Here is a 21,195-nt window from a genome sequence, read left to right as displayed (position 1 = left end):
CGCAGAAACCAGCACCGGGAGCGCGCGGGGGGCGCCCCCATCCCTGCGTGCCGGGGCCACGGCGGTGCCACCTGCGAGGAACCTTCTGGAACTCCCCCAACACCTCCCGGCGCTCGGGGCTGCGGCTCTGGGCCGGAGGAGACGCCGGGGGGCGAGCCTGGGCGGCGACTCTAGTCTACGAAGGGGGAGAGAAGACGCTGACGGCGCGGGATCCGCTTGCTCTTCTTTTGCCAAAAAAAAAAAAAAAAAAAAAAAACCCAAAAACTGACGAGGGGGAAGGAAGGGTTGGAAATGAAGATGAGCAGCCCGCGCACCCCTGCTCGCCTCTCCTCCCTTCCTGGGGACCTCCAAGGTGACCTCCAGGGCTGGCCGGCGGCTGGATCCTGAGAACCCCCTTCCCGCGGTTCAAGGTCTGGAGGCTCGAAGGAACCTCACCCCCCAGCCCCTGCGCGCCCGCTGCCTCCCAGGGAGGTAGTCACCCCTGCCCCCTCGAGAATGCAAAAGACATTTCTAGTGAAATGCCCCCCCCCCCCAGGTAAAGGCTACCTCACGCAAACGTTCTTGTCTGTGATTGGATAAATCACGCCCGATACCAAAGATTTCCCCCCAGGACCTGTGCTGGAGGCTGAGTTCCCTCGCCCGCGACCAGGGGCGCTGGCCCTGCCCTGCAGAGAGAGAGAGAGAGAGAGAGGGAGAGAGAGAGAGAGAGAGAGGGAGAGAGGATACTGAGGTCGATGAGTGCCTTTTTCTGGAACCAAAGATGCGTGTGGAATGTTCTCTTGTCCTTATCGACTCGCTGTTCTCCCAGCTTCCTAAGCAGCCGATCTGAGTGATGCTTCTAGAACCTTTGGGTGTTGGGACAGAGTCCTAAGAGTCCCTGTTCCCGCTCAGCAACCAGCCCCCACCCCAGCTCACACACACACACACTCACACGCAGGCACACTCACACACTCACACACTCTGCTGTCCTTGCTGGGCGCAGGAGCCCGGCTGGCTGGACCCCTTCCTTCCGCCTCCCAGGGTCACCTGGCCCCACTGGACTGAGTGCCCGCTTGCAGGGGTGGGGCTTTGGGGACACCCCCTGCTGGGTAAGTCCCTTGCTCTCTCCAGCATTTGAGGTCCAAGGGTCAGAGGCCAGAGATCTCCACTCTGTCCCATGCTGGATAGTTAGGAATTGGCTTGGGACCGATCTGGTTGTGGAACTTTCTAGTTATGGTGACCTGTGGGCAGATGGGGTCAAGCCCCACCAGCCAGAGTCACAGCCGCATTCCCGGATTCCGGGGTCCCTTTCAAACACACACACACACACACCAGCTCCAGTCCCCCCCCCCCCAGGGGCCCTTAACCCCCCCATCTCCCCCCACTGCCCCCCCCCACCCAGCTGGTTGTCACATACCAAAGACCGTTCTCCACGCAGGGACTGACACCTCCAGCACAGCTCCTTCGAGCCTTTGACAATTTTCTCTGAAATACCTCAAAATATTTAATGTATAGTTTATGTGATAAAAAAAAAAAATCCTTAGCTAGTTTTTGGAATACGTGACTTGAAGCTTTATACCGTTAAATTATAATTTTGCAGACGATGGTATGTCATTTCTTTGAGGAGTTCCGTGGGAGACACATTGAATGTCAGGGCAGTGAGAGCCCCGTGTCAGAGGCCAAGGGCAAGGCAGCGGAGCGAGAGGCAGAGCGCAGACCGGCGTTTACAGATTTCTTACTCAAACGAGTCCTTTAGGAAAGACAGGAAGAGAGAGAGTGTACCTTTCTGTTCTCTGGCGTGTTCTGTCCCTTGTTTTTTGGAGTCATGTCTAATAAGAGTATTTATTATTCTATGTGTTCTGTGTTCAAATGTAATTTAAGAAAAAAAGTAAGAAAAAATCCAAAAAAAAAAGGACAATGGAATTTGATTTGATGCATGACTAATGTGCTAGGCGGGCGGGGGGTGGGGGGCGGGCCAGGTCAGAGCCCAGGTTCCGTGTCGCATGGCTGTGTTTCGTGCCTGAGTTCGGTCGGTGCTCCTTCTCGCCGAGCCGTGTTCCTTCCCCCCTTTCTAAGGTCCGGCGGCGGGAGGGGGACGGGGCCTTGGGTGGCCAGGAAGATGGAGGAGGCCGCAGGGCCCGGTACCCAGAGCCCGGTCTGCACCTCCCGGTGTCCCTGCGCCTCCCGCCTGTGCCGACCGGGTGGGAGATCCAGGGCCTCCTGCTCCCGGTCTTGGGTGCAAGTGGGTGTCGCTGCCACCTCGGACCCCCGACCCCACCCCAGCTGGTTTCACGAGAGCATGAATTCCCAAGTGTCTTGTTCAGAGGAGAGAGACAATCAGCCAATTCGAGTCTTGTCGCCCAGGGTGGTGGGGCTAGGGTGTGCCCCAACTTCCCCCAGGTCAGGAGGGCCCTCCTGAGACACCCCCAACACCCCCCGCCCCCACAGGCACCCAGCCAAGCGCCACCCACACGGTCAGCCTCCCTGGCCCTGGGCTGGAAGGGAGCTCCCCTGTCGGGCCTGGGGTGTGGGGGGCAGGACCCCAGAGAACAGAGAGCTCCCCAAGTGCCCATCACCGGGGGCTCCGGGCCGTGTCCCTGCTGCTGAGCTCCCGCAGGCCCCAGGAACGGGGTCGCGGTGTGGAAGGGAGGCCCTGGCCCTGAAGAAGGAGGCCCCGGATCGGGGGCAGAGGGGGGGCAGAGGGGGGCATGTTCCAGGACCTGCCCCCACGCCCAGCCCATCATTGGCCCGGATGGGGGCCGCTCCACTCCTGAAACCAAAGCAGTGTGAGCCACGCCAACCCGCCAGATCCCTGGGCTCTGCAGCCCAGGTGAGGGAAGACCAAGGCGCCGTGTGGCCCTGAGTGTTTCATCAGTTCTGGACACTAGGGCTGTTTTCTGGGGAGACACAAAGTCCGGGTCATGCAAAGTCCCCCCCCGAATGCTAGAGGGCGCAGAAGCCCTCTCCCTCCCACCCTCAGGTGACAGGCTGAAAAGTTAAAAAATATATCTCTATCATCGTCATTGTTAACCATTGCTGTGCTGGATTTGTTGTTCCGTTTTTCTCCAATAAATTATTTTCTACTCAGTCACCTGGGCTTGTGTGCTGGCGGAAGGGGGGGGGGGGGCGGTGCGCGGAGGGTGGGGGGTGGGAGTGGGCCTGGGGCGGAGGGTGGGGCTTTGGGGGAAGCGGGGGACCGGGCGGGAGGGGGTGGGGGCAGCCTGGTGGGGACGAGGTTGCGCGGGCCAGAGCTGGACCTGACCGGTGCCCTGGAGGGCCTCCCCTGCCCGCCCCAGAAAGGCTGGGGTGGGGGCGGGGCTCCCCCTGCGAGGCCCCATCGGGCCACCAGACGGCGGTGTTTGGGGCCCCAAGCCGAGGCCGGTCCCGGTTCAGGAACACGCGGAGCCGAGAGCAGGCCAAGGGGCGGCGCGCCCCGCTTTATTGGCGAGCGCGGGGCGCAGAGCCCGGCGTTCGGGGAGGGCCGCGCGCGCGGGTGGCCGGTGCCGGGGCTCCCGCGGCCGCTACAGCGAGGACAGCGTCGTCCCCGGCGGGGGACGGACTCCGCGGGCGCGCGCGGGCCTCCGGGGGGCGGCGGGCGCGCGGCGGGCGCGGGGCTCGGGCCGGGGAGGGACGCCGCGCGCCGCCTGGGGCCCTGCAGCCGCTGCCGCCAGCCGGAGGACCAGCTCCTCCAGGACGCGAACGGGGCCTTCCACGGGGCCTCCCTGTCCTCCTGGCCCGCGGGCGGCGGCTCCCGGCGGGACCCGGACGGCCGGGCCTCGGGGGCGCCCGGGCTCGGCGCGTCCTCCGCGGACGCCGGGTCCTGGGGCGGCGGCCGCCTCCTCCCCGGGGCCCACGTGTTCGCGCGCGGCCGGAGCGACTCCCTGGCGCCCGGCTCTGGCTCGGGGGTCCCCGCGCGCGCCCCCAGCACGTCTCCGCCGAGCGCGGGCGCCTTGCGCAGGCTGGTGCCCTGCGTGATGAGGTCCGCGTAGCCCTCGCGGTGGGAGAAGGCGTAGCTGGAGCGGCGGCCGCGCGACCCCCGCTGCGGGTAGGGCCCGGGCTCCACCGCCGCGACCTCCTCGCTGGGGGCCTCCTCCCGCTCCTGCGGAACGGAGCCCGAGGTCACCGGCTGCCCCCGCTCTCGGGGCACCTGTCCGCAGCCCGTGCCACTCACAGCCCTTCCGTGGCCGCCACCGACTGACCCTTCCCTACCCGGAGAGCCCTGAGACTGACCGCGGTGCACCCCGTGTCCTTCCCTGGGACCGAACCCCGACCGGCCTCCAGCGGCCTGGGGTGCCCTCTGGTGGCAAAGCCAAGACAGGGGCGCCTGGGGCAGCCACGTGGCCAGCCCCCCGGGCAGAGGATGGCAGGTTCTGGCCACGTCTGGGTCCGTTTTTCCAGGCAATTCTAGGGCCCATCGCAGCTGCAACCCGCCCTTCTAGATCTGGGGGTTTTCCTCTGGGGCTCTCCTGGGAGTGGGGTCCTGCGGGTCGGGTCCTTCTGGGTCTGGCTGCTCTCCTTGAACCCCGTGTCCTTGGGGTCCCTCTGCGTGTGGCAGGGTCAGGGTCCCTCCCTTCCTGAGGCTGGACCGTGTTCCTGCGTGGGACAGACCCTGCCGTGTGTCCTCCATCTGTGCATGGACACTGGGGCACTTCTATGTCCCTTCTCTTCCCTAAACCATTTCCAAGTTGCTCTGTCACCTGGACCCCCAAACCCCCATCCTCTGGGGGTGGGTCTTGTTATTGGTGCCCCGAGGGTCCTGGGCGTGTGCCTGGGTCTCCATCCCTCCCACTCCCAGCCCCTTGTCTTGGAGTTATGGCTCCCAGCACAGGCTCTGGCTGAGGGGACCCCCGCCCCCCCCTCACCTTGGGGCCCGCCTTCTTGAGGGCCTGGCAAATGACGCGCAGGGCCAGTGTGGGCAGGGTGTTCAGGGACACATTCAGCAGAACGACCAGCAGGATGGAGGGCCGGGACAGCACGTTGCGGTCAGCATCTGGCAACAGGTCAGGGTCACAGCCCAGCCCCGGGTGGAGCCTCGCCAGAGCCTGTCGTGTGCCCCCTCCTGCTGACAGCCCGCCTGCCCCCTCTCCCTCTGCCCCCAGGACACCTCTGTGCCAACTCCTAGAAGGCACCGACCCCCCTCCAGGGCACCACTGCGTGCCCCGTGAGAACACAGAAGCTCGGAGAGGGGCACGGCGGTGCACAGACGGGGATGTACCCGTCTCCAGGGCCCGCCACCCCGTCCCCTCCTGGGGGCTCACACAGAAACGGGAAGGTCTTGGGGGAGATCTGGAAGAGCCAGAGGCTCTGGCTGAGCGAAGTCGCAAGCACGTAGAAGAGGAGACTGAGGAAGACGGCGAGCACGGACAGCGCCGTCCAGTATCTGATGGCGAGTACGACCTGAAGGGGCAGGAGGGGCGGGTCGGGGCAGGGCTCCATGGAGGTGCCCCGGGGCCACGGATGGCACCTGCTAAGGCCCCCCCGGTAGGGTCACTGAGCGGGCACTCCTCAGTGGCTCGCATCTGAGGCCCCCCTGGGGCTGGACTGGCTGGGGTCCTGCCTACCTCCATGGTGATGGACAGCAGGCCCGACATGGCCACGACCACAGCGAAAGACTGATAGTCGCTGAAGCTGACGGGCCCGGCCGAGTCGTGGCTGACCCACAGGGGCACGAAGAAGTTGACCAGGGAGGTGACCGTGCCGTGGGCAAGGGCCTGGAGAAAGACCCAGTAGTTAAAGAGCTCGTCCTTCTGGCCGGCGATGTACAGCTCGGGCAGCTCCAGGCTCTGCTCGGCACTCACGTCCTGGGGGTGGGTGGGGCGGGGGGGAAGTGGCGGGCTCTTGGGACCAGGTGGGGAGAGGGGCACAGCCCCATTCCCGCACCAGGCCCCCAGGACAGACACGGGAGCATCTCCGGGGAAGGAGGAGACAAGGCGCTGCTCACCTGCTCGAAGAGCCCGATGTAGAGGATGGGGAGCGTGCTGTACAACAGGTTGAAGAGGGCGAGGAACCAGCCTTCATACAGAGGCTGGCAGAGAGGACATGGAGCGCGGTCAGCCAGGGGAGAGGAGCAAGACTTTACCCGAGGGCACCACCCAAACCAGCTGGACCCCTGGGGAGGCTTCCAGGCGCACAGGGAAGTGGAGCTACGAGGAAGGCTGGTGTTGGACCAGGGCTGGGCTGTCTGAGGCCGGATGAAGACGGGAAGGTGAGAGGCAGAGTGGAAAAGCAGGGTCTAACTATTGCAAAACTGCACCTTTGGGTCCTTGTTTTAATGGGCTGGCTCCAGTGTAGAAATATGGGGGGGCGGGTTGGCTAGACGATGTGGGGTTTTCGGGTCATTTTAGGGTTGGGGGAACCCGGTGTGGAAGAGGCCTTCCGACGACAAAGCCGATCCGGTTACCAGAACACGAGCTCTGGAAACCCCTGATGGGCCTTCTGGTTTGGAACAAGTAAGTAAAAACAAGAAAATTTACGAGAACCAAGTTCCTCACTGTTGGAGAAAAGAACCCGCAGTGAGTCCATGGGAAAGGCTAGGCTGGGCCTCGTCCCTCGGGCCCGGAATCAGATGGACGGCCGGGGGCTCGCAGTGTTCAAAGTACACACACAGAGAGGACAGACAGACACGGAGAAGACACGGGACAGGTGTGTGTCTCCACGGGGGCGACACCCGTGCACTAGCAGCTCCTGCCGACCGCACAGTCCAGAAGCGGCCAGTCCCAGCAAGCGCACCCGGCACGTCGAGTCTGCGGTCTGACCACCAGGACCCAGGTCTCCCTATGGGAAATGCAGCAGGAGTGTGGGGCCTCCCATGGCCCCTGAAAGCGGGGCTGTACTCGGAAAAGAGCAGGCACGTGTCAAAGCGACAAATCAGGGACGATCGGAGCCACAACGGATGCAGTAGGAGAAACAGCCACGCGTCTACACTGATAGAAATCGACATGGGAAAATAAAGAGAAGAGTAAGCGGCAGTCCTTCCCGTTAACAAATGTGAGAAACAACAGCTCAACGCCGGGCAAAGATCCTGCTTTCCTCACTGCACTGGAAGTCGTCGCCAGAGCAATTAGGGAAGAAAAAGAAATAATTGCTATTTAACTAGAAAAGGAAGAAGGAAAACTATCTGTGTTTGCAGAGGACGTAATTCTATATGTAGAGAAGTCCCAAAAGGGTCCCCAGAAGTTTATGAAAGGCAGTAACCCGATTCAGCAAAGCTGCCGGGCACAGACCGAAAATCAAAACCTCACTCCTGTTTCTAGACACCGGCAAGGAACAATCCCAAAAACAAATTAAGAAAAGAATGCCACTCATAGAAACATCTGAAAAATACCTATAAGTAAAACAGTAAAAGGAACAGACAATACATCTTTATCCAGGGTGCGCCTGTGAAGCCCCCCAAACCCCTGGGTTTCAGTGACGGGGAGCTTACCCCCTCACAGCTGGCCCTTCGAAGACACGTCCTTTTATGCGGGGCGAATCCGTGCCAGAGAGCCTCGTAGAGCTCCAGAGGGCACCTGTCTTGTTCGCCTGATACCGCCTAGAGCCTCACAGTCAGCGGCCCAGCCCCCACACTGTTCTCCGGGGCCCCAGCTCTCCCCTTGGGTCCCCTAGACGGATGGACACGGGGGCATCTGCCCTGCCCCCACTTCAAAGCTCCAATTTGCCAAGACCCCTGCAAACGCTGGGCCCAGAGGGGGCGTGTGGCCGCTGCCCCGGCGGGGCCTACACAAAGCACACCTGGGCAGAGAAGCCGTTGTAGAAGGAGAACCAGATCTGCACCATCATGCTGGCCGCCGTCTTGTAGATGAAATAGCGCAGGAACTTGCAGACCCGCATGTAGGACCAGCGCCCGTGCACCAGCAGCAGCCGCTTCAGGAAGCAGAACTGGGCCAGCACGTAGTCGCTGTTCTGCACGGCCTGCAGGCCCTCCTGCCCCGCCAGCCCCACGCCGATGTCCGCGGCTGCGGGGACATGTGGCTGGTCAGCCTCCCGCCAGCCCCGGCCGGCCGCCCCGACCCCCGCCACCCCGGCTGCCCCCACCCCCCCCCCCGCCGCCCCGACCCCCCCTGACCCCCCCCCACTCTTGATCATGTTGATGTCGTTGGCGCCGTCCCCGATGGCCAGGGTCACCACGCGCTGGTATTTCTTGACCAGCGCCACGATCGAAGCCTTCTGCTTGGGCGTCACCCGGCAGCAGATGACCGCCTGGCACTGGGACGCCAGCTCCACGAAGGCCCGCTCCCGCCGCACCTCGGGGCTCTCGCTGGTGCTGCTGCTGGAGCCTGTGACCTGCGGCGTGACCGTGGCCCTCAGCTGGACGCCGAGGATCCGCCACATCAGGGACAGGCGTCGGTCCTGCTGGACGTCCTCCGTCTGCGCGTCCGGTTCCTGCCACGACGCATCCCCGTCTTCGTTCACGTTGTGGACCAGCGCCCGGGGCTCCTTGCGCAGGGACAGCAGGAGGTGGTCCTGGCCATGGAGGGGGCATGCAGGGGGCTCATCACTCTCCGCGCACCCCTCCGCTCCGGGGGCGCCCCACACGGGCCCTCCTCCCAGGCCAGACGGTGACCCTCCGAGAACCGCCTCTCGGCGGCTCCTGCCGGCCCCCTCCCCAGTCCCGGGGGCTGACCAGTAACTCCCCGCTGATGACCATGGCCACTTTGACGCGTGGCAGGAACAGGTGCTTCCGACGGCCTTTGCCGCGCGGCGCGCTGTTGTCCGTCTCCCAGTAGGCCTCCAGGATGCGGCTGCAGGGGCCCAGCTGGGCTCAGCCACGCGGCGGGCGCAGGCTTCCCTGCGCCCCCTTCCCGCTGGGCCTGGGTCTCCCCCTCTGGGAGTCCAGCCAGGCAAGGCTGAGGGCGGCCTGCAGACCCCGGGAGCCCCGCTTCTGCCCTGGCCCAGCCCCTTGTCTTACAGGATCTCCTTCTCCTCCAGGATGAGCATGTTCTCTGAGAGGAGCTGGCAGGCAAACCCGATGTTCACCGCGGTCTCTGCAAACCAGCCTGGCTCAGCACCACTGGGCCCCGCTCGCCGGTCATGCCCACCCTGCGGTGGAGACCCAGCCCCCCCCCCATCATGCCCCTGCCCAGGCCCCCCTTGAGGACTGGCTCAGAGGGAGGCACGGACTCGGGCCGCCAACGGCCGCCGGCCCTGATGGTTTGGCCGCAGCTGGGAGCAAAGGGGCCCCCACTCCGGTCCTCCGGCGGGATCCTGGGGGCCAGGGCCAAGCGGTCACTGGATGGGGCATGCCTAGGCCCCCGGCACTTCTTGGAACCCACAAAGATGGTTTAATTTCTTTTAAAATTAGAAGGAAAAAAAGCAGCAGCAGCTTGGCTATGTTTGTCTTTATAGGACCACGGACGCGAACTGACATCTTTTGACTATTTTGTCCGTCTGCGCCACGTCCAGTGCCCACGAGAGCCCTGACGCCGCCTGGCCGCGTGCACGCCCAGCGGGCCCCAAAGAACCCGCAGGGGAGAGTAGGGGATCCGGGGCTCTCAGGACCCGAGCCCTGCGCAACCTCCAGCATGCCCCAAGTTCTCGGAGCCCTGCCCGGCCCAAGGGGGTGGGGCATGGAGATCAAACGCGCAGGAGGGCTCCGCACAGTGCAGGGCCTCCCGGCGGGACAGGGGGACCCCGGCACTTTGAACAGTTCCCCTTTCTCCCTTCCCCAGATGAGGTGGGGGGCCGGGCTGGGCCCGGCTGTGGGACAGGCTGTCGGGGGCGCTCCGGTCAGGGGAGGAGCTCCTGCCCACCAGGCCCCCCTCTCTGCGCGGGGCCGGGCCGCCCTGGGACCCACCTTGCTTATCCCCCGTGAGTACCCACACTTTGATGTTCCCCTGCTTGAGGCACTTGATGGTGTCACAGACGCCGTCCTGCAGTCTGTCCTCAATGGCCGTGGCTCCCAGCAGCTGGGGGGCGGGGGCAGCCTGAGCGGGAACCCGGCCCCCGGCAGAGGAGGGGGCGCCGCCCGGCCGCCCACGCCCCGCGCACCTGGAGGTCCTGCTCCATGTCCTCGTACACCTGGTGCAGCGCGTGGGCCCGGTTCTGCAGCAGGACGCTGGCCTCCTGGTGCCGCTGGCGCCACTCCTCGTACGCGTCCTCCCCTACCTGCTTGTAGGCCAGGCACAGGGTCCGCAGCGTCTGCTCAGCGAAGGACTGGGGGCCGGGGGCCGGCACCGCCCCGTCACCACCCTTCTCCCCCAAACCGCCCCCCATGCTCCGCTCCACTGGCCTGCGCACTGCCCCTTCCCTCTCCCGTGCTGGGAGCCCCTCCCTTCGCCTCCTACGGCAACTTCTGAACATTCCTAAGACCCTCCCTGCCCCCCGCCTCGGTCAGCCCCAGGCCCTCCCTCCCTGCTTAGGAGTGTCTGGACTCCCACCCCCGGCCCCAGGCTTTCTGCCCCAGTGGGCATTTGTTCTTGACTAGAAGTGGGTCTGAGAGGCCGGCTGGGGCGCGACAGGGGCTCCCCGCACATCACAAGGCAGCGGTGCGAGGGCGTCACTGTTCTGCGTGTGCTTCCCCGGCTTGGAGTCAGAGATCAGAGGCCCCCCCAACTCCCTCCCCCAGCAGAGCTCCACACTGCCCCCCACTCCCAGCAGACAGGGCTCTGTGGGAAGCCCCCAGCGGAGGGACACATGACGTTCTTTCCATAAACACCCCCACTGGCCCCTGCACCAGGTGATGCCGCAGACCTAGCAAAGCCCTTAGGGAGCCCTACAGGGTCAGGGCCAGAGAGAGGAAACCTGACGTGACAGGTCAGCCTTGTTAGGACTGGGGCAGGAAAATCCCCCTGGAGGTAATCACGTCTGAGACTTGAGGACTAGAAGATCCTGAGCCACAGAGTGGAGGAAGGCATTCTAAGCAGAGGGGTTAGGTGTGCAAAGGTCCTGAGGTATCATCTCAGCAAGGGGAAAAACTGTAAGCCAGAAACCGGGGTCCTGGGAAACCCCCTGGGGACAAGGAGATACCAGGCTAGAGAGACCAGCAGGCAACAGGCAGAGCCTCATCGGCTGGGCGGTGGAGTTTGGTCATCACCCATGGAGCAAAAGCCTCGAGGCAAGGAGAGCTGCGCATGTCTTGGACCCCAGCCTTGGCTAGGAGAAGGGAGGCAGTGTCCAGTCTAAAACCCAACCACAGGGTGTCCTTGTGTGACTTAGAAAAACATGTCCCCTCTGGACAGATAGAGCTGAGAGTTCAGGTCCTTCCCAGTCCGTGTGTGTGCAGGCCTACATGTGCACGCTCACACTGGGGGGAGGTTGGGAAGTGTGCAACCTGGACAACTGTACACGGCCAGCAAGGGTACTTTCCATTCCTCTACACACTCTCTCCTCTGTTCTTGTCCCCTCACGCCCCCCCACAGCCCCTCCTCCCACGGGGACTCACAGCCAAGGCCTCCTCCGTGGCCCACTCTTTCACGCCTCTCTTGTGCAAGCGCTCAAAGATAACCACGTCAGCGCCTTTGGTGTAGAGGTAGATGGAGCCCTCGGGGCTGCGGACTGCAGAGGGAGAGGCCCGGCTGCCACACGCTCTCCCCTGTGGCCCGCCGCCCCCGGGGCGCCGGCACTCACCCAGCACGGACATGCGCTTGCGTATGCTGTTGAAGTCCATCATGGCCAGAACTTTGTACACCCGCTTCTCCCCCAGCTCCAACACTGTGATGCTGTCCTGTGTGCGTGCCACGAACACGTACCCGAAGTTCCGGGCCGCCGTGACCAGTGCCTCCTCGTCGGGGGATGCCGCCTGGTACACCAGCTGGCCTGGTCAGGGAGGGAACCACGCGCTGGGCAGGGCGCCGTCCCCGGGAGCCTGCCCTCCACCAGGACCCGCCACCCCTACAGCGGGTCCCGCCGGTGTCTCCAGAGCGCGGGGCCCAGAAGGCGGTCACAGACGTCTCCCGGGCTCATGTGACCATGGACAGCAAGCACAGCTCTCAAGTCACAGCCTGGACACCCCGTGATCCCGAAGACAGGGGAAGGGGGCCTGGCGGTGGGGCCGGGCCATCTCTCAGGCCGGGGGAGTGGGCCGGGGGAGCGGGCGGGCGCACTCACGGTCCTCCTCCTGTACCATCACGGTGTGGCAGATGGCCAGCAGGCGCCAGAACTCGCGCACCGTGTCTTGTCCTCGTTGTCCCGGACGGCGCCCAGGAGCGCAGCGTTTTGGTAAAGCAACTTCCCATCAGCAAATTCGTTCCAGAGGTAGGGGTTCTCCTGCGGAGCCGGAGCGCGGCGCGTGGGCTCTGGGCGCATCCCTGCCCCCGCCGCTGCACCCCCCACCCCCGCGTGACCCGGCGGCCAGGGCTCACCTTATGTGGGGTGTCCTCCTCTTCATCGGGGCCTGGGGAAAGACCCCCTCGTCAGGCCTCAGCTCCCCCAGATCCACGGGGACCCCACAGCCCCCAGCCTCATAGTCAGGCTTCCTGGGGCCACCAGATACAGCGGACAAGCTGGGCCTGAGGCTCTGGACCCCACACTCCAAGCCACCAAGGACCCCCAGCCTCTGCTCTGCCTTCTGTATGAAGGAGGCCAAGACACAGCCACAGTTTCTGGGGATCCCAGAGGGCAGCCGGAGCACACAGCTGCACGGAGGGCCCTCCGTGGTCTCTCCTTACAACTTGGACTCGGCTGCTGATTTGGAAAAACTCAGCGGTTCCACACGAAAACCTGGGTCCGCGGCCCTTCTAGAAACATCTGAAGACCTAGCAGGGGGTAGATACTGCCCACGGCCGACCCCGCTGCTCCCTCTCGCCCCTTGGGCCCAGGCTGAAGGTGGGGTGCGGTTTCTAGCTCTGTCTCCCATGGACCACCCGGGCGGGTCCTCTGTCACCTCCCCAGTGCCACCCCCGGGCCCTGGTTTCCGGAGAGGACAGATGAGCCCCGCCTGGCACGGTCCCCGCGGTCTGTGAGCTGAGAACGACGCTCCTGTTTCCAGAGCCCAGGGAAGACTCGGACCTCGTGGGACCCCTGGAGCAGCCCGTGACCGTCTGCACCAGCTCTGGCCGCGAAGACCCAGAGCGGAGCCCCGTCCCGGCGCGGGGGCGGGGGCACCCACCATAGGTGACGCCCCCGATGCAGCATTTCTTGAAGGTCATGATGTTCTGGGTGAGCGTGCCGGTCTTGTCCGAGAAGACGTACTGCACCTGGCCTAGCTGGTCATTGAGGCTGGTGCTGCGGGCCCTGGCGGGCTGGTCCTGCGGGGCGTAGTACATCTCCACGTCCCAGTTGATGAACATGCTGTTCCCCAGGTAGATGAACTCGACCCTGCAAGGCACGCGGGGTCACGCTCCAGCCCCCGTGCCGGCGGGCGGGGGGTGCGGGGGCGGCGGCCGGACCCACATGATGAACATGGCCATGGGCACCATGACACTCAGCAGGATGAGGAAGCCCCAGAAGATGAAGAAGGTCTCTGCGGCCACACTGTACAGGTACCGGGAGGACACGTAGTAGTGCCTGGCCTTGAACTCCGTCACCTTGAACCAGAAGCCCAAGCTCAGGGCCATGGAGACCAGCACCAGAGAGACGAAGATCTGCAGGGAGGGACGGAGGGGGGTGGTGGAGCCCCGGGCAGCTCACGGGTCCCCCCGGAGACCCACCAGCAGGGACAGGGGGATGGCCCCCTCCCCAGCCAGCCCTGCCTGCGGGCCCAGCAGAGGGGCCCGGAGGGCGGGGGGCAGGGAAGGGGTCCGCTGGGCAGCTCTCATCTGACCCTGTGGCTGTGGTTTCATTTTTCTTCTAAAGATTTTATTTATTGGGGCGCCTGCATGGCTCAGTGGGTTAAAGCCTCTGCCTTCGGCTCAGGTCAGGATCTCAGGGTCCTGGGATCGAGCCCCGCATCGGGCTCTCTGCTCGGTGGGGAACCTGCTTCCTCCTCTCTCTCTACCTGCCTCTCCGGCTGCTTGTGATCTCTGTCTGTCAAATAAATAAATAAAGTCTTTTTTAAAAAAAGATTTTATGTATTTATTTGAGAGAGAGAGTGAGACAGGAAACATAAGCAGGGGGAGAGGCAGAGAGAGGAGGAAGCAGGCTCCCAGCTGAACAGAGCCCGATGCGGGGCTCGATCTCGGGATCCCGGGATCATGACTGGAGCCGAAGGCAGAAAGTTCCCTGACCGAGCCCCCCAGGCGCCCTGATTTCTTCAGTTAACTTCAAAAGAGATAATTAAGGAAAAAGTCAGGGCCGTCCGCTGTCAGAGGAGGGAGGCAAGACTATCGCGACCTCCTGCAGGCCTGGAAAACATCGCCATCAGCATTTCCTTCCCAAGGACACTCCTGCTTGGCCCTTCTCTTCCGGGAAGGCTCCGGTCCACAGCCCCGGGCCGGGATCGGGCCGCGGGTCCGCACCCCCCGCCCGCCGGCCGCAGGCTCACCAGCACCACCAGCCGGTTCACCAGCCGGTCGATCTTGGTTCTCTTCAGGCGGATCCTGCCACAGTTCTTCATGATCTTGGTGTCAAAGCCTGCGAGGTCAGCGTCCACTCAGCCCCGCCCGCCTGTCCGCCCGTCCTCTTTCCCTCCAGCCGCCCCCACGTCTGTCCGGGGCACACCCCTCCCGTCTTCAGCCACGGCAAGGGCGCCGGCCGCCTCACACCCTGCTACGCTGCAGGGACCCGGGCCGGGCCGTGCGACCTCCTGCCGGTGCTTCGGGCCCCGCCGGGTGCCGTACCCGCATAGATGACCATCCCGTAGCAGGTGTCCGTGTTGCGAACCCTGCAGCCGCGCAGAAGTATGTTGCCGCTGTCCAGGGGGTGCTTTCTGCCGTCCCAGTCCAGGCACCCCACAAAGTGGTGCAGGCGGCTGCTGGGCTCTTCACACACCACCTTGCCTGGGGGCAGCGGGGGGGCAGGGAGCCGAGGCTCGGCGTGGCCCGGCGGCCCTCCCGCTCTAGCCACCCTCACGGGCCCGGCCCTGCCCCACGCCGCCCCCACAGGACTCACACCCCCTCGCAGAAGCCCTCCCCTTGGAGCCCCCTTGCTCATGGGTAGCACCCTGGGATGTCACGAGACGTCACTCTGGGGCGGGCCCCACTGATGTCTGTGAGCTCCGGGAGGGGGAGAGGGAGGGGGAGGGGGAGGGGGCACCGGCCTCGTCCTGGTCACGTTGGGGTCCCCAGAACCCAGCCCAGCCCCCGGCCTACAACATCCGCTCAGTAAACCTGGAGGGGGAGAAGGAGAGGACACCTCCATCCAGCACCCTGAAACCACAGGGGACAAAGGGGGTCCCGCAGAGTGTTCTCGGTAGTGGGAGAGGGCCGTTCTGTCCCCACCGCCCAGAGACCGGGGCTTCCAGCCCCACTTGTGTTTGAGAAAATAAACTGAGGGTCAAAGGATGGCCCAGGGCAGGGGAAAATGACAATGAGCGGTGGCCTGGGACCCCGGCAGGAGAAAGCGGGGGGGCCACAGGCCTGCTCCAGGACTAGAGCCGGAGCTGGTCCTGAATGGAGACGGGAGCTGTCCACTGGCGGGCCTGGCGGGGGGCAGGGGAGCCAAGGGGCAAGCCTGGGACCCCCTCACCTCTCTGAGCCCAGTCTCCCCGCTCTGAAAGCTGGGCCATGCCTCGCAGGACCCCCCTGGGGCGGCTGGGGCAGGTGGAGGCCCAGAGGGAGGGACGGGGGCAGCCGCCCTCCACACAAGCAAGGCTTTTCCCAGATGCGGTGACCGACCTGCCATGAGCTCAAGACCCAGCTTCTGCTCCGTGACCCGTCAGAGCACCGTGCCTTTCCGGCAAGCCGGGGATAAGCAAAGTCGCCCCTTGCTGGGGTGTGACGAACCCTAACGGTACCCCCAGGGATGAAAGGTCCTGCTTTCCAGGCAGCAAAGGAGACACGCCCAGGACGCCCTGTCCCGTGGGCCCTTCCCACCCACACGCACGTCTTTAGCCCATGTCCACCGGCTGCCTTTTCGCATCAGCAGCCGAACGTGCGGTCATAAGCCCGACCAACGCCACCCTCGTGCCGTCACCACGGGAAACGCCCCGTGCTCGCGCTGATGGCGGGGCCGCGACACCAGCCCGGGGTGAGCGCGCCTCTTGAAGGCTGCTCCGGCCCCCAACATCCCCGAAACCCAGCAAGGTGGGGAACTTGGGCACCCACTGCTTAGGGGGCAGGCGGAGGCCCGGGAGGGGCGGATGGGTCTGTGGCCGCTCACCTCGGAAGGAAGCCATGCTCCTCACACTGGTCAGCTGGAGGTGGGTGACCAGCGGGGCCTGCCGGAACTTCAAGTTGGTCTCCCTGGAGATGAGACGCGGAGCGGGCGGAAGGCGGGGGTCTCGCTAAGCCCCTAGTGGGTGCCGGGCCCGGAGAGCAGGGCCTCGCTGCTTCTCCGTGCGCCGAGGCGGCACGCGGAGCACGCGAGGGCCCCGGGGACGTCGGTGCGAAGGCGGCTGCTTGCCGGCCGCGCTGGCTTGCAGGTGCCCCACACATGCTCGCGGGCAAGCGACCAGCAGGCCCAAGCAGGCGTGCGGTGCCGACTCCCCGGCCACCGGGGCCCGTCTCGCCCCCGGAGCCCCCAACCCCTGCGGTGACCCCTGCTCACCCGTCGATGTCTGCCGTCTCCACGTAGCACAGACTGCTGGGCTCCGTGCTGGCCAGCAGGAGCAGGTCGGCCTGGCGCGGGGCGGGGGAATGAGGCAAACAGAGCTGCGGGGGGGGGGGGCAGGAGGAAAAGGAGCCGGACGCCGCCCCTGCCCCGGCCCTGCCGCCAGCTCACCGGGACGATGTTGTCTCTGTGCAGACAGACCACGTCTCCCACACACAGGTTCGCCCATTTCTTCCACAGGAAGCTGCGGGGGTGGGGGTGGCGGCAGGTGCGCAGGGGCGGGGCTCCCACGCCCAGACTCCACCGCCCCCCCGCTCAGAGAGGTCTTGGCTCCAGCAGGCCTCGGTCCTCCTGGACGGCCAGGCGGCCCTGACCCCCCACTCCCAGGTCCCTCTCAGGCCTCCCCCGCACCGCACCCCTTCAGACCCTCAGCCTCCACCCCTACTGCCGGGCCCACCCAGGCTTGGGGGACAGGAGCTGCCAGGGAAGTTGGGGCTGAGAAGCCACAGAGAAGGCACCACTGGACTCGAGCAGGACGTCCAGGAGCCAAAGCTTCCGGGCGCTCTGCCAGCGGCTCCTCCCTGTCGTGCACCCCCCCAGCGCTGGAAGCCACTGGCCGCCCCCACCGTCCAGCCACCCTCCACCGGGCCGCGGGGCCTCACCTCTTCCCCACCAGGATCTGGCAGGGCCTGTTGTTGATGAGCCTGTCGCTCCTGTGTCGCCCCTGGGCTGACAAGGGCCGGGTCAGAGGGACGGCCCCAACCCCTCCCTACCACCCCTGCCCCCGGCCGCCCGGTAAGGGCCCACGTGCAGAGAAGCCACCCACACAGGCGGCCCCTGGCCAGAGCAGGAAGCGGATTCTGCCCCCCACCCTCTGCCCGCGGGAGTGCCCGCCCCCGCCCCCACCTGCCCCCCCATGCGCCGCGCGCCCCCAGCCACACTCACGATGTCGTCCACCAAGTCGCGGGTGGCCCGGATGACAAGGAGGCACACGAGTGGGGCAAAAAGAGTGAACCAGGGCAGCGTGGAGATCTCAGGGAAGCCCTGCCGTGGAGGGGGGTCATGCCAGCCCGTCCCCCCGGCGCCACCCGGACCGTCTCCCCTGCCCTCACACCCAGCACAGCCAGCCTCTCAACCCGGGCCCCGGGTCCATTTGCTGACCACCCCAGCCAGGGCCAGACCTCAGGACGACCACCTCTGGCCCCTCTGGCCCTTCTCCCGCCCCGAGTGCTCCCCAGAGCGGTCCTTCCCCTCCGTGTCCAGCTGCCCACAGACCAGCCTGGCTGGGCGGTCCCTGTCCCCACCCCTGGCGCCCACCACGTGCTGTGACGTCACCCCCAGTCCCCAGGTGCTGAAGCCACTGCCAGGTCCCCGATGCCTAGCACAGGACCTGCACCCAGTAGGTGCTCAATGAGCTTTTATTGCATCTTTACTCAGAACAAAAGGAGATGACCCTGGTGAGGGTCAGGGTGCTCTGGATACAGGCTACCCTCTGAGAGAGGGAGAGGACCCGGCTGGAAACCAATCCCCCTCGCCAGGACCACCCCGGCAGTGGGAAGTGGCCCAGCAGGTTCTGAGAACATGCACTGGACCCCTGCTTCCTCCTTGCCTTCTGGGGTTGACTAGGAAGGCTGCGGCCAAGAGGTCCGCTGTCCATGGGGGCGGGGGACGTGGCCTCCTTGGACCAGAAGGAGCCACGCAGGCACCCGTCATCATTCAACATACATAGAGCCCCTCCCCTGTGCCAGGCCCCGGGCCGGGTGGTAGGGCCCCAGCGGTGAGTGTGGGGCACAGGACATGGACTCACTAGCCACAGGCAACAGTACAGTTAAACCGCCCTGGGTCTCCAGAACCCTGGGGCAAGGGTGGTCAGGGGCGGCTCCCCAGAGGAGGCAGGGTGAGCCAGGGCTGACCCTGAGGGCTGCCCCCACCCCACCCCACCTGGAGGATGATGATGAGAAGGAAGTAGAGGTTGGAGATGCGGCAGAACTGCTCATACAGGTTCAAAGGCAAGAAGGAGAAGACATTGTACTTGGCCGTGTTGATGACATTGCTCTGGAACGGGAGCCAGCACAGCATTGCCGCCCAGGCCGGGGCCCCCACCTACCCCGCCCGCCCCTTGGCCGCCCCAGCCTCGACCCTGCAGCTGCTGAACACAAGGTCCTGACCCCGAGTTTACTGAGCGCCCAAGGCTGCAGCCGGCGTCTCTGAGCCCCACCGGGTGTGAAGACCCAGGGCGGGATCCACGTCCTTGGGGTTGCCCAGAGTGAGACGCACACAAGGGGCTCGGGGTAGAGCCCCACTGACGCACTGAGTAACTCATGTTAACTCCAGCTGGGACAGGGCGGAGGCGGCCAGGGACAGCGACCCCGGCACAAGGCTCGGAGTGGGGGTGCGGGGTGCCACGGGGGAGGGCGGGAGCCGAGGGCCGGGGCGCGCACCTTATGCTTCTGCCTCTGCCAACACAGGAAGCTCTTCTTGAACTGGTTGTTGTAGGCCCTGCTGTTGGCTTTCACCTCCCAGGTGAACGCTGAAGCCGGAGGGAGCAGCGCGGGGGGGGCGAGGCCTCAGACAAACACAGGCTGACGACACCCCAGGGGACGGATAATGGGCCCCCAGGGCTCCTGGCACGGGGCACACTCCACGGCCAGGGAGCCGGTAAACAAGCAGGACGGCCCCTGCAGTCCCCGACTCGCTCCCTCCTCCAGGAAGCTTGCCAGACGCCAGCCGGGATCCAAGGAGCGGGCCCCGGCCCCACACCCTGGGCCAATCCCTAGGCTACGAGAACAGGCTCCGGGAGACCCCTTCACACCCGCTCCTTCTGCAGAAGGGGTAGACGGAGGCCCAGTGAGGGGCTCCCAGGTGGCGGGCTGCGGCCCTAGGATTCAGTCGTCAGGTGTGGGACCATCTGTAACCCGAGGAGAGCCCCACGCTGGGTCTGTTGTGTCGGTGTGGGGGGCCTCCTCAGTCCCCCACCTCGGCCACTAAGCTCCGTGGAGCCCCTCCCCACTCCCCCAGACCCAGGACGCGCACCTGAGTTCTCCTCCTCCAAGTCCTCTCGGTAGGCGAGACTGCCCATGCTGGTGGGGCTGTGGGGAGAGAGACCAAGGTCACACCAGGGGCCTAGCCCTTGCCGGACGAGCTGGACCACTGCCCCATTCTCTGCCCTCCCAGAACTCCAGGCCTGAGACCGGACCCTCTAAACTGCCCCTTCCCATGACCACCAGCTGTCCCACCGCAGGGCCCTCAAGTCCCAGCCCCTGGCTGTGTCCTTCTTCGGGTATCCTCAGGTCCAGTGGGGCCCAGGCTGACCCCCATACCTGCAACAGCCTCACATCCAGCAGCCCCCGAGCGGGCACTAGAGCCCGGCCCTTAGGAGGCCCCGCCGCCCGCCCTGGCGCGCCCACACCCACCCCTCCCAGGCCGTCCTGCCACCCCCTCCCGCCCCAACCCCCGCTCCCCACATGCCCAGCCCACTTGGGCGCTGCTCCGTTTGCCGACTGACTCCGCGGCCCCAGGGTCCCATGTTGGATCTGGAAGCGTGTCTATGAGGGCTGGGCTACGCAGAGGGTCTGACCGTGGTCTTGGGACAGCTGACCGTGATGGGGGAGATGGGGGCACACACCATGCCTTTCACGGAGCCTGGAATGCTGCCGCCACCCACTTCACGCTGGATTCTTGCCCTCCCATGCCAGGAACTTGAGTCTAACCAGGGGACCCTCAGCAGCTCCCCGAGTGACCCCACCCACCCACCCAGCTCTCGGCACCCCCCACCCGAGCCTTTGCTGGCTGTTTCTTCCACCAGGAGTAGGTAGCTCAGCAGGGCAGCCTGGCCGGGGCCTCCTCACCCTTCTGGTCTCAGCTCATACTTCTCAGACGGACCCCGCTTGTTCAGACGGCTCCTTGGGGCTCCCCCTCTGCCTAGAGCGTCCCCCATCCCAGGGCTGATGCCCCCTCTCTCTGCTTCTCCCCCTGTCTGGGCTGCCTGCTAAATTCAGAAATGTTCAGGGCAGAGACCGCTGGCATCTGAGTCAACAGCGTCCCCAGGCCCCGCGGGGGAGGACCTGGCTCTGAGCCAGCTCCCTGGCTCCCCGGGGCCTGAGCCAGGCCGGTGCCCATTCTCCAGATGAGGAACAGTGAGGTCCAGAGTGAGCGAGGCTTAGCCCAGCGGGACCCAGAGGCGGGGAGGCCCAGCGGGGTTCAGGTGGGCCGCAGAAATGCATAGGTGGCCAGAATGCCCTCCAAGGTCATGCGGGGGCAGGAACTCGCCCCTTGCCCCCTGGGCTGGCTGCCTCCTGCCTTCCCACCCTCCGCTCACCAGAAGACTCGAGCATCCCGCAGCGGCGGTGGCCCAGGCGCTGGACACTCCCTGGACGGGAGACCTGAGTCCACAGCACCCCGGGCGCTGCGGCACCCCCACTGGACTCCGCCCCTCGCGAACCTCCGGCGACGCCCCGCGGCGGCCGCCGCGACCTCACACCTCCAGGCTGGGCGGAGGCCAGAGAGGGTGCGCGGGCGCCCGGGGACGCACAGCAGCGGGGGCGCCGCCGCTCACCTGCGCGGGCCTGGGCGGGCGGTCCGCGGGTGGCCAGGGCGGTGGACGCGGCGCAGCTGTTAGCCCGGTGCCAACCGGCCTGAAACGGGCGGCGCGGGCGCGACCGAGGGGCGGTCCCAGGACGGCCTGGGGGCGGG

At 65.5% G+C, this 21,195-nt stretch overlaps 1 protein-coding gene across 1 annotated transcript; it reads right to left on the bottom strand.

Moving 5' to 3' along the window:
• Window positions 1-2,551: 2,551 nt before the first annotated feature.
• On the bottom strand, window positions 2,552-21,195 carry ATP8B3 (ATPase phospholipid transporting 8B3). Its single transcript, XM_045088410.1, is given in 30 exon segments — window positions 2,552-2,638; window positions 3,326-4,078; window positions 4,842-4,969; window positions 5,238-5,376; window positions 5,541-5,780; window positions 5,921-6,004; window positions 7,711-7,934; window positions 8,055-8,442; window positions 8,603-8,720; window positions 8,888-8,963; window positions 9,773-9,884; window positions 9,967-10,131; window positions 11,360-11,472; window positions 11,545-11,733; window positions 12,025-12,088; window positions 12,091-12,183; window positions 12,279-12,310; window positions 13,025-13,233; window positions 13,309-13,499; window positions 14,339-14,427; window positions 14,634-14,792; window positions 16,114-16,196; window positions 16,501-16,571; window positions 16,675-16,747; window positions 17,166-17,227; window positions 17,449-17,547; window positions 18,445-18,558; window positions 18,945-19,033; window positions 19,537-19,592; window positions 21,059-21,195. Coding segments are annotated over 29 exon segments (4,290 nt in total). The 5' UTR covers window positions 19,583-19,592; window positions 21,059-21,195.

Source organism: Mustela putorius, unplaced genomic scaffold, assembly GCF_011764305.1.
Source record: "Mustela putorius furo isolate JIRA1106 unplaced genomic scaffold, ASM1176430v1.1 tig00000095_pilon_pilon_pilon, whole genome shotgun sequence".
Classification (NCBI taxonomy): Eukaryota; Metazoa; Chordata; class Mammalia; order Carnivora; family Mustelidae; genus Mustela; species Mustela putorius.
This window is presented reverse-complemented; position numbering and strand designations above follow the sequence as displayed.